This window comes from Podarcis cretensis (genome assembly GCF_951804945.1).
Source record: "Podarcis cretensis genome assembly, chromosome: 13".
Lineage (NCBI taxonomy): Eukaryota > Metazoa > Chordata > Lepidosauria > Squamata > Lacertidae > Podarcis > Podarcis cretensis.
In genome coordinates, this window is record NC_137182.1 from 31,457,304 (window position 1) to 31,470,133 (window position 12,830).

Sequence of the window (12,830 nt, forward strand, 5' to 3'; positions counted from 1 at the left end):
TCAGAGAAGATTGTATGCAAAAAATGTGTTTATTTAGAGAGAGTCACACTACAATTCTTAAGCATTTTCATGAGTACATATTATTTGTTCTGCTTTTAAAATACAAACTTCTTTGGCCACGAGTTAAGAATGGAAAAATGAGAAACTGAGAGAAACAAAAACTGAATGTTTCGTTCATTCCTTTTCATACTGCTGAGACAGGTGGAGCTGATGAACATGAAAATCACTATTTCTCTGGTCATCTCATCATTTTCTGAGTGAAAAGGGAGTAGAGTAGTATCAACCCTATTATCTGCATGGATTATCTGAAGAGAAGGGCTTTGTGTGTAAGAGTCTGTGTATATGTGGCAAATATTTTCACACCTGAACACATTTTTTTTAATTCATTTTTGCTGGTTTCAGAGACAAAGGAACAGGCACTATAGTTGATCAGCCTTAGCCCAATTCAACATGGAAATAAAAAAATCATTTTTCTATTTTTTAACATCCCCCATTTCCTGTCTTGAACCAATACACTATAAATAAACCCTTCATATTGTATGTTTTAATCAATCTTAAACAAAGCTTAAACAAATTTGATGAAATATAATTACCTCAAACAAATTTAGCTTAAACAAATTGTGTTCACAGCAGTGGTAGAGTATAAGGTCCCACTGCCCGGGGCAGGCGCACAGGGTGCCCCCCCACGGGACAAGGTGAAGAGGGAGCCTGCTGTTCACAAAACAATTTTTTTATGTTGCTCCTCATTACTAGAGAACTGGTAGTTTCTTTGATCTCAACAAATCCACCAGTGATTTACCAGGAAAAAGCTTTGACAGTAGACACAGGAGTGCCACTAATTTCCCTCATGAGTCGGGTGTCTCCTCTGTGTTCATTCTCCTTTGAGATTTTACAAGCAGATGGATAGATGTGAATATTAACTTAAGCTATAGATTGATGATATTCAGCAGTAGCTAACCCATATCCACATATCCATAACCCACATTTTCAGAGCAGCACTAGATGGCCACAAAATCTTCCAGATATATATTGAAACATACTGGATGTAGGACTGTTGCTAGCAGGACATACATTAAGTTGATGCCTGTGGAAATAATGATACTTGTGCATTTATTTCCATGATCTACAATTTTGGGTAAATCAGAGGAAAACTCATAATTCATCTGGAATCTGGTGAATTCTGGCTTTAAGGTAAGGAGAACATGAAACTCTTCCAGGCAAAATCTTCTATAGGTTTCTACAATAGTATGTTTCGCTAACTGCAGTGAGACTTACCCCAAGTTAAGTGAACATAGGATTTCAGTGTTTTGTTTTGTTTTTTAAAAAACAAAAACCTGTAGCTCTCAGAAACTAAGGAATATACTTCCCCAAAAGCTTTATGCAGCCCCTCCCATCCACCTAGTGGCTCAGATTGTTCTGGATTTGTCTTTGGATTAGAAGCTCTACTGACTGTTGCACAAATTGACATTGAATTCAAAGTGATTTGCTTAAGAGTAGATATGTATTGGATTGGATTACACTGTAAGTGTGTCAGAGATTTGATTGTGGTTCGAGGACCCGACCCCTGCGAAGTAAAATGAAGACACAGGGACACGTGATATAAGGTTAATGGGCAAGAAAAGGCCACAACTTTATTGATTACAGCAATGAAAAGGTATTGGCTTAGGCATTGGATCGCGAAACAAGTGGGTTTATTCACCAGGGGTTCATCACCTGTTGATGCTAATCCAACTATAGGCTCACCCCTGATGTCACCGAGGGTCGTGCCATGGCCTCCCGCCAAGCAGGCTTCGGACGGAATACACGACCACCAGATTCCATTAACGGAATACCCCTAAAAATTGAAGGCATAGGCGATGGCCACACCTAGCACTTCGACACACCACAACACATTATTCCAATGCCTAACCTACCCACCAATACCACCAAAAAGTTGTGACGATTGCTACGAGGTAGGCGAAAAAACCAAAAAGCCTAATGCCAAATGGAAAAACTCCTACCAGGCCCCCCGGGCAACCGGGGCGACCAACCTAAGGTCCATAGCAAGGCCAATGACCTAAGCCCTAACTCAAAGGGAGTGGAGGGTGGGTGACTCGCCCAGGACGACAAAGAGAAATGAGGCCGGGGGGGAGGCTGGCACTGCAGCATAAAGGCTGCTGGACACGCCCCCCCATGGCACCTGGTTGGACAGCCACCGGGGGGGGCGTGAGTGCCAGCCAGGTGAGCTGGAGGCAGGGGGCAACGCCCCCTGCTAGGAGCGGTGCTCGGGCTCCCGTCCACAACCACTCCCCTCTCTTTCAGGGAGGAGAGTCTCTATAAAAATAGCAGAGGATAGCTTGTGTCAATGATATCATATTTGGATCGCTGTTGTCAGTGCTGTGATGTAACCCAATACAGAGAGTTTTGTTTGCTTAAATGCGGGTTGTGTACAAGCTACCATCCTTTAGCATGTCATTGATATAATCCTATGAATTAAAGTGAATCCAGAATCAAATGCTCAAGTCGAATTCTTTCCTAATAATGTCTTATTTATTTAGATGCAACTGAAAAACAGTGATAGAGATGGAAATCAAACAGAGATCATAATGTTTATCCTCTTGGACTTTAATAATGAAGATCTGTGGGTTTTATTTTCCATACTGTTTCTGCCTATTTACCTTGTGACCATGGCTGGGAACATCCTCATTGTTATTCTAGTAGTCCTCAATCAGCATCTTCACACACCCATGTATTTCTTCCTGGGAAACCTGTCCTGCCTGGAGACTTGCTACAGCTCAACCATCATGCCAAGGATGCTGGTCAGTTTTCTGACTGGGGACAGAACCATTTCTGTTCATGGATGCTTCGCACAGCTATATTTCTTTGGGTTTCTTGCAGCTACAGAATGTTACTTTCTAGCAGTGATGTCTTATGATCGTTACTTAGCAATTTGCAGGCCACTGCATTATGTGATGCTCATGGATGGCAGAATTTGCATCATGCTCATTGCTGGGTCTTGGATCACTGGCTCATTGGGTATCAGCATCATAATATTTTTGGTATCTCAGCTGAGATTCTGTGGTCCCAACAAAATCAATCATTTCTTCTGTGATTTAACCCCTGTGATAAGACTCTCCTGCGATAAGACTGATTTAGTTGAAATGACAGCTTTCATCATCTCCTCTATAGGCACTCTGCCACCTCTTCTAATAACCATATCGTCCTATGTTGGCATCATCAAAAACATTATAAGAAACCCATCTACCACTGGTAAACAAAAGGCATTCTCTACATGCTCCTCTCACCTGACTGTGGTTGCTTGCTTCTATGGTTCGCTGATGATTGTCTATGTCTTACCAAATATGAGTTCACTGAGTGATTTGAAAAAACTTTTTTCTCTGTTCTACACTCTGCTCACCCCACTGGTCAACCCCATTATATACAGTTTGAGGAACAAGGAGGTAAAGGATGCAGCAAAGAAAACTTTCAAGCTGCTTCACAGAACTGATTAGAATTCAGGTCAAAAAGTGTGGAGAACATTGACTGCATTGGCTTCACAATATGAATGCTTACAAAAACAGGTCATTAATGTAATTAATTAATGTATTTTGCCTCTGTTTGTTTATCAAGGAAGAAATTTGAAAAAAATAATTTTACTTGACATGAATTTTACACTTTGGTTTCATATTGGTTATTGAATGCAGCATTGGTTTCATATTGGTTATTGAATGCTGTGTTTTGCAATGAAAGAAAGAAACAATCTCACAGCACGTCACAAAATTTCCCAGAAATAACAAAGGAAGGTTACCAATATAGACTCCAGAGTTTCAGGCACTATGATAGTTCCCAAGTATGTAACATATAACTCCAGAATTCTAAATGCCTATCATATGTGATGCAATTCAAGCTGGCTTTTGGCAGCTAAGAAACAGGAAGTTTAGGGGCATAGACAGATTGCTATTGACTTTTTGACTGCAGGAAGGATCAATGTGTAATTCCAAGCAGGCAACAAATGCACATCATTTGTTGACAATATGTGTGGTCAGAAAGGGTAAGGTCTGTCAACTGTTAAGTGTAAAACAAAAGAAGAGAATTAGTATGAATAAGAACTTTTAAGTGATTCTGAAATAATACAATAATCTTTCATAACAAAATACACAGGCACCTACACATATCAGAGAAGTAACTGAGAGGTCAAATAATGTGAGAGCATGCAAATGGTTGAAAATAGAAAAATAGGTGGTTCTGAAAATGGAAGGGAAATTGCTAAAGACTTAAAAAGAGTGCTGATGGATAATACCAAACTCCTTGTTGACAATGGGTTCAAGAGTCTGTTCCCTCCATTCTGTTAGGGTAAGGAACACACACACACACACACACACACACACACACACACACACACACACACAGACTTTGAACTATTCATAGGCACTTTATGGAAATTCTTAATGGACTTCTAAGATTTGGGGCTTTTAGAGTTAGGGAAGAGGTGAATGAAACCCAAATTTGAAGGGTTGATGCAAGACCTGAAGAAATTAATTTCTGGCTCTCAAAAGTCCCACAATTTTAATGAGGGAATAATTCATTTTGATTCTCATTTCAATGTGAACTTACCAAATTCACCCTTTCTGAAATAATACATGAACCAAAACATAGCCATCTTTAAAAATCCTCCCTTCTTTGAATTTTGCAATGCACTTCTGACGTCACATAATGTATACAAGAAGGCGTATATTAGTGAAAATATGCATTATGTTAGGGGTAATTTATTTGCAAATATGTGTATGTTAGAGACAATTGCATAGAAAAATGTTTGTATTTTGAGTAATTCTCAATAATTTTAAGAAGAGCCTGCTGCGTCAGGCCTTTGGCATCTAGTCCAGCATCCTCTTCTCACGATGGCCAACTAGAAGGCTGTAGGAATCCACCAAGCAAGATTCAAGCACAACAGCATTCACCTCACCTATGTTTTCCAGCAAGTGGTATTCAGAAGCATTGCTGCCTCCAAGGCAGAGCATGAATTTGTCTAATTCTCTTCTAAAGCCATCCATGTTGGTGGGTATCATCACATCCTGTGGAAGCAGGCAACTACGCACTGCATAAAGAAGTGATTTCTTTTATTTCTCCTCAATCTTTAAACAATCAGTTTCATAGGATGTCCACAAGTTCTATTGTCAATAAGACTTCTTAAAATTAAATTGTAAACTGATGTGGAATTTTGGAAAACTGAAGCTATGACTGGGAAATTTAGAAACTGTGACTGAATGATGTTAATTCCCAGTTATGGTGCTGCAGTAGATAAAACCCACTACTGTGATGGTGGTGGAAATAATTTCCTATCTGATAAAGCCTCTCCTCCTTCAGGAGGGGAGGGATTGTGAGCGGGAGACGATTCCCGCGTCACGAAGGAGGCATTCTGCCCCCTGCCCTCTCATCATCGCTTGTGTGCCAAGCCTCCCAGTTGGACACAAAATCGGGTGCCACCGTGGGGTGTGTGGTTTAGCTGCTCAAATGCAGCCACGCCAGCTCCCCCACCATTGTACTTCAGATTTTCCACAAGTCACCCACCCACCACTCCCTTTAGGGCGTCGCTTCTTGCTCGACCTTGCTATGGACCCATGGTTGGTCGCCCTGGTTGCCCAGGGGGCCTGGTAGGAGCTTTTTACAATTGGCAAATTGGCACCAGCCTCTTGGTTTTTTTCACCTACCTCGTAGCAATCGTCACAACTTTATTGGTATTTGGCAGTTAGGCATTGGAATGTGTTGTTGGTGTATGGAAGGGCAAGGTGTGGCCATCGCCTACCCCTTCACTTATGGGTATTCCGTTAAAGGAATTCGGCGGTCGTGGATCCTGTCCGATGCCCTGTGTGGCGGGGGGCCATGGCACGACCCTCGGTGACATAAGGGGAGAGCTTATAGTTGTATTGGCATCAACAGGCTTCCCCTACTGGTGGTTAACCCCTCATCAGATTCACCCCTCTCCGAGTGGGTGGAGTCAAATTTGCTATGGTCCAATGCCTAAGCCAATATCTTCTCACATGCTGTAATCAATAAAGTTGTGGCCTTTTCTTGCCCATTAACCTAATATACTGTGTCCACGTGTCTTCATTCCCCCAGCAGGGATCGGGTCCTCAAATCACAATCAACTCCCTCTTTCCATGAGCACAAACAGGGCAATAACTTCCTTCCTCGGATTATCTGCATGGATTATCTGAAGGTACGGGCTGTGTGTATGCTATATGTATGTTTGAACAATAGTGTATGGTCATCCAATTGGGTTTTTTTTTGGGGGGGGGATATGAATAGTGGCAAGTAAAATAAATAAAAAGGTAAAGCAAATATCTTAAACATGCAGAATGATCAGTAGTTTCTGCCTGGTTTGAGCAACCTGGATTGCATAAAAAATAACAGATCTCACATAGATGGAATCCTGATCTAAATTGGATGGTGTGAGTTTTGAACAGATTTCTTCATGGAATTCACTGCAGATCGCCCAAGAGAATATGCCAGAAATCAAAGGGGAATCATTGATTTCCCTTTGTGCTATCTGTGTTTTCTTCTCCGTGTTCATATTCCAGTGAGATTTTTCTGATTTATAAATTGAACTGAGAAGTTAATTTATGTTATAGATTATATTCAGTAATGGATGACACCTCTGAAGAAGACAGCTATCTACATATTTATTATAAAAGAAGTTTCAAAACCTTTCAGATAGATTGATTTTTTTGGAGGATTGTCCCTAGTTGGAAGATTGTCCCCTCTCATAAATTTGAGAGTTGTTATGTGCTAAAGAAACTGTTTGTTCAATGAAGTCCATTATCCAGAATTTTTTTGTAATAGGAAAAACAACAAGCAATCAACTTTTGAGGGCATTCTGGCTTTAAGGTAATGACACCTGAAAACTCTTTATCACCTGATTCAGAACCAGACGCATATATTTTCTCATATGTGAAGGTAAAGGACCCCTGACAGTTAAGGCCAGTCGCGAATGACTCGGGTTGCAGCACTCATCTCGCTTTACTGGCCGAGTGAGCAGACATTTGTCCGCAGACAGTTTTTCCGGATCATGTGGCCAGCATGACTAAGACACTTCTGGCAGACCAGAGCAGCGCACAGAAACGCCGTTTACCTTCCTGCTGGAACGGAATGGTACCTATTTATCTACTTGTACTTTGACATGCTTTCAAACTGCTAGGTTGGCAGGAGCTGAGACCAAGCTCCAGCAAAGTGCTCTGATGGATTGTCTTCACTGAGACATAAAGGAAATAAGCCAAGATGCCACTGAAATTTGGAACTCACTTTCTGCTTTATTTTTGCCCCATATTGGGTGGACGATTCTTGCATTGCAGGAAGTTGGACTAGATGACCCCCATGGTCACAACTAGAGTCAATTCTATGATTCTATGATTTCTTAGGAGTCTGCAACCTATAATTCCCATGCAGAAAGTTAGCTAGTGTGGCCAAGGGTCCTAGTTTACATAGGTCCATCATTTATCTATTTGAAGGACACTCTGGTTCAAGGCTTAAGAATAAATGACTGTAAGAAGGGAGGACAGGAACTTCGAAGTTGCCCATGAGCACTTAGCTTCCAGAAAGTGGACCGTACAGAGATACTGGCCACCTATTGATTCTTTCTCCATTCATTTCAAAATTACATAGAAATTAGATTATGCAGTTTTAATGGAAATTTAGCCCCCCTTCTGTTCTCTTCTTTAGTGCTGCTTCACTGGCTACCTTAATAGACATCAGTAAAAGAATGCAAAAGCAGCAATGCTACCCTGATTTGGATGCACCTATGCAAAATGCCCTCTGTGCAGCCCATTCTTAAAGTGGACTTTCTTTCCCCCGCTGACCTGCATCATTTCTCATCATTGACTATGCTGGTGGGGGGAGAGAGGAGCTGATAAGAATTAGAGTCCAACAACATCTGAAGAACAGACAATGGCTGCTTCAGATTTAGAACACTAGAAATATCACAGCAGGTTTTTTTCCTCAGGCCAACATGTACACATTGCACTATTTGGATTATTGTTTTCACTACTGTAATATACCTAAAATGTGATTGGCTGAATTACATATCCTAAGCATGATTCCAAAGTGTAATACAGTGGTACCTCGGGTTACATACGCTTCAGGTTACATACACTTCAGGTTACAGACTCCGCTAACCCAGAAATAGTAGCTCGGGTTAAGAACTTTGCTTCAGGATGAGAACAGAAATTGTGCTCCGGAGGCGCGGCGGCAGCAGGAGGCCCCGTTAGCTAAAGTGGTGCTTCAGGTTAAGTACAGTTTCAGGTTAAGAACAGACCTCTGGAATGAATTAAGTTCTTAACCCGAGGTACCACTGTATAATTCAATAGGGCTTATACCCTAATAAGTGTGTACAGCAATGCAACCATAATTAAAGATACACTCAAACATACTTTCATATCTTTGAGCATATGCTGAATTAAAACAACAAATGAATCAAATAGTTCAGCCTAAATATTTCTTAATTTTTATTGCAATTATTTAGATGAACTTAGATGTCAACTCAGAAGAGGAAAATCAAACAGCTCCTGTGGCATTCATCCTCTTGGACTTTAATAGTGAGGACTTACAGACATTGTTTTCCATACTTTTTCTTCCTATCTACCTTGTGACCATGGCTGGAAACATTCTCATTATTATTCTAGTAGTCCTCAATCAGCATCTTCACACACCCATGTATTTCTTCCTGGGAAACCTGTCCTTCCTGGAGACTTGCTACAGCTCAACCATCATGCCAAGGATGCTGGTCAGTTTTCTGACTGGGGACAGAACCATTTCAATTAACGGATGCTTTGCCCAGCTGTATTTCTTTGGTTATCTTGCAGCTACAGAATGCTATTTTCTAGCAGTGATGTCTTACGATCGCTATTTAGCAATTTGCAAACCATTGCATTACACATTGCTGATGAATAGCAGAATCTGCATCATGCTAATCACTGCATCATGGATCAGTGGATCACTGAGTATCAGTCTTATAATATTTTTGATATCTCAACTAAGATTCTGTGGACCAAATGAAATCAATCATTTCTTCTGTGATTTGATCCCAATGATAAGACTCTCCTGTGATGATACATATTTTGTTGAAATTGCATCCTTTATTGTCTCCTGTATAGGCATCCTGCCTTCCTTTCTAATAACACTTACATCTTATGCCTTCATCATCAACAGCATTTTAAGAATTGCATCCACCACTGGTAAACAAAAGGCATTCTCTACATGCTCCTCTCACCTGACTGTGGTTGCTTGCTTCTATGGCTCCCTGATGATAGTCTATATCTTACCAAACATGAATTCATTGAGTGACTTGAAGAAAGTATTCTCTCTGTTCTACACATTGCTCACTCCCCTAGTCAACCCCCTTGTATACAGTTTGAGGAACAAAGAAGTGAAGGAAGCCATAAAGAAAACACTCTTTAAAATGTTCAATAGAATTTATTAAAATTCAGAAGAAAAACCAGGATAACTCTTTTACCTCTAAAGTGTGGGAAACAAGGTGGAAACCTCTTTGTTTCCATGATGTTGATGTTTTAAGCTATTGAATAAAGAAAGAAATCTTAATGCATTTTGTCAATGTTTGTTTCGGAGGCAAGGCCCAGAAATCATTCTGTTTTGCAATCATATTTGTAGACTTCCTGTTTGTGTTTAAGTTGACAGAAATTCAAATTCTAACACAACTATCAGAAAACCTTTCAGCTACATTATATATTTTTGTTTAGGAACTTTCTATTCAAATCAGCATTCCACTGCCCACATTCATGGGATTGATGAACCTTTCAATTTTAGTTTATTTACTTTTCTCATCACCCCCACCCCCCACTCTTATATTCAGGTCTCCACCTCTCCACATTCGTTTTTTTAAAAAAACCTGACAAAAAATTATCTGCATTTTATTAATTTCTCCTAGTACTCCCATTTTGTATGTGATCTGTCCTCTCCCCAGGAATGTTGCTACATCTTAAGAAGCCATTCCATCATCTCCTTATAATAATTCTCATAAGGAAATTAAATGGGATTGCTTGCAGAACAGTAATTGGATAGGAAAGGCAACTTCAGAATTGTTTCTATGCCCACCCTTGACAAAAACTGGAGCTAGTTTGTCTTGTTACCAGCACATGGCTATCACTATTCTGATTAGAACATCTAGATCAGACTTTCATAACCTTAGGACTCCAGATGCTGATGCACATCATCCTTTGCTAGCAGGACCAGAGATCAGGGATGACTGGAGTTGTAGTCCAACAACATCTGGGGACCCAAGATTGAGAAAAGCTGATATTGACAGAGTGGTACTCTCCCTGCTGCCAGACATTTGAAACATACAAAAGGACAGAACAAATGAACATATATCAGCTAAAATCCTGAATCCTAGTTCAGATGGTGCAATGATTTCTCCAGGGCTCTTGGTCTGAGGAAATCTACAAAGGATTTCTCAGAATGCAGAAAACTCATTAATCATTGTGGAGTCCTTGGTTTCCCATATGATTTTGATAGGTTTTTTGTTTTTGTTTTTTTTACTCTTGCATACTCCTTTCCCAGTGAGACTTTTCAGATGCAGTGATAGATTTAGATGGTTATATAAGGCATAAATTGGTTATATGCAGCAATGGCTGCACAGTTCAAGCAGAGACAATAATCTTTTCATTATTACAGAGGATTGCCAAATTTTCATGGAATACATGATACAATATGAATTCAAAAGATAGAGTGCACTGAAGAGCAGCAGAAAGTGCATTTATTTCCTTTCTTTTACAAGTACTTTGCATTCTAAGATGAAGCAAAACCAACTCTTCAGCCATCTAGTGTGTTGTGGCTTTAAGGTAAGAACTCCTCGAAAGGAGCACTTTAGCATGAAATCAGTGATCTGGTCCAGAATATGAATGAAGTTGTTGGACGTAGTTTCAGGCCAATTTAAATTTCTTTGTATTTAGTTTCTAGTTTGAGTTAAAAGATGTAAAAATGAAGATTTAAAATGGCATCAGTCAATCTATTCTCTCTTGGACTAGGAGTCAAATGACTAAAAACCAAATGGCTGTTATGTTTGAAGAGAGACATGTCAATGGAATTGCATTTGTGTCTTTTTAGCATGTCAGCTAGGACTTTTGTGTTCTATATCTGATTCCATATACTTAGTGGCCCCTTAAGTAATTGATCCGCCAACTTGGACTCTATTTCCCTCCCTTCCTTATGGGAAAAACAAATACTCTAGGCACACTGATACATTGAACTAGCATTGCCTACTGCATTATGTTCAAACTAGGAGGGGAAATCACACCTTGAGGTAGTGGGATGGAGCAGTTGATACAGAGGGTGTGCTGATAGAGCAACCACTGTGTAAGTGATTTTTGTTGTGGCTCAGAAGTGGTGAACTTCTCTCCCTACAGATGCTGCTTCGCTACAAGTCCATGTGGAAGGTGACAGTTTCCCCACCCTTGACTTACATCTGGACAGCCATAGGTTCCCCATTATTGATCACATGGTTCCGGTTGTGGCACTGATGGCCTCCACAGTTGCCTCCCAGTGTCTTAAGGTAAAATGTAACTCAGCTATATGTTGTAATAGGCTTTTCAAGTCTGAAACATTATGGAAATGATACAAGACTGTTGAATCCTGTGCTTCTTCCATCCTTTCTTTGGTTTTATTTTTGCTGTCCTCTCAGTGAATGGGGTATTTTTTGTTGTTGTTGCTTGTTTATCTGATTTTTAATTTATATATTTTATATTGCTTTTTACAAAATGTTTCACAGTAATGTACAACAATGTTAAATAATAAATGCTTAGGCAAACAGGAATGTCTTTGACTACTAGTAAAACACATCACTGACAGTGCCACCACAAGGAACAACCTTTTCCTGATTTACACCTGATTAATCAGTTGTACTCCATGTGTCATAGAATATGCATTCTTTTTGCTTGGCTCATTGGCTCCAGCCATTGTAGGGATCTGATTTTATGGAGAATTAAGCCCTCTTTATCTGCCACCATCTTCTTGGGTGACAGTCAGTCTTTTCTCTCTCTTCCATATCCAAAAGACTTATGTATGTATTTACAAGGCCCAAGCCTCATAAACACCCCCTGGCCTGAGATTTAGACAGGGACCCTCTTTATTGACCTTTTTGCATGTGACAAAACACTTTCTTATATCAGCAGGCTTTTTGATGATTTTGAAATGATTCTTCTATTTTATATAGTTTACTTTTTGGAATAGTATGTACTACTTAGCAATATTAATGGATAAAGTGGATGCGGGTGGTGCTGTAGTATAAACCACTGAGCCTCTTGGGCTTGCCGATCAGAAAGTTGGCAGTTCAAATCCACAGAATGGGGTGAGCTTCTGTTGCTCTGTCCCTGCTCCTGCCTACCTAGCAGTTTGAAAGCATGCCAATGCAAGTGGTTAAATAGGTATCACTGTGGTGGGAAGATAAACAACATTTCTGTGCACTCTGGCTTCCATCACAGTGTTCCATTGCACCAGAAGTGGTTTAGTCATGCTGGCCACATGACCTGGAAAGCTGTCTGTGGACAAACTCCAGCTCCCTCAGCCTGAAAGCAAGATGAGCACTGAAACCCCAGCCGCCTTTGACTGGACTTAACCATCTTTTACCATTACCAATACCATATTTTTCGCTCCATAAGATGCACCCCACCATAAGACGCACCTCATTTTTAGAGGAGGAAAACAAGAAAAAAATATTCTGAATCAAATGTTGTACTAAACTATTTAATAAACAACCGAAGGGTTTCATCAGGATACCCTGAACCTTGAAGATACTTATATCACACACACCCCACGCCGCACACATCCAAGGAAGCTGCTAGGTA

At 40.3% G+C, this 12,830-nt stretch overlaps 2 protein-coding genes across 2 annotated transcripts; both read left to right on the top strand.

The window, feature by feature from the left end:
• Positions 1-2,666: 2,666 nt before the first annotated feature.
• On the top strand, positions 2,667-3,491 carry LOC307201516 (olfactory receptor 11L1-like; the record flags this gene model as incomplete). Its single annotated transcript, XM_079950787.1, has 1 exon — positions 2,667-3,491. One exon carries the CDS (start codon positions 2,667-2,669, stop codon positions 3,489-3,491), a length of 825 nt encoding a protein of 274 aa, XP_079806913.1.
• A 5,003-nt stretch (positions 3,492-8,494) lies between these two features.
• On the top strand, positions 8,495-9,451 carry LOC307200155 (olfactory receptor 11L1-like; the record flags this gene model as incomplete). Its single annotated transcript, XM_079948561.1, has 1 exon — positions 8,495-9,451. The coding sequence occupies one exon, from the start codon at positions 8,495-8,497 to the stop codon at positions 9,449-9,451; it is 957 nt and encodes a 318-aa protein (XP_079804687.1).
• Between the last annotated feature and the right edge of the window lie 3,379 nt (positions 9,452-12,830).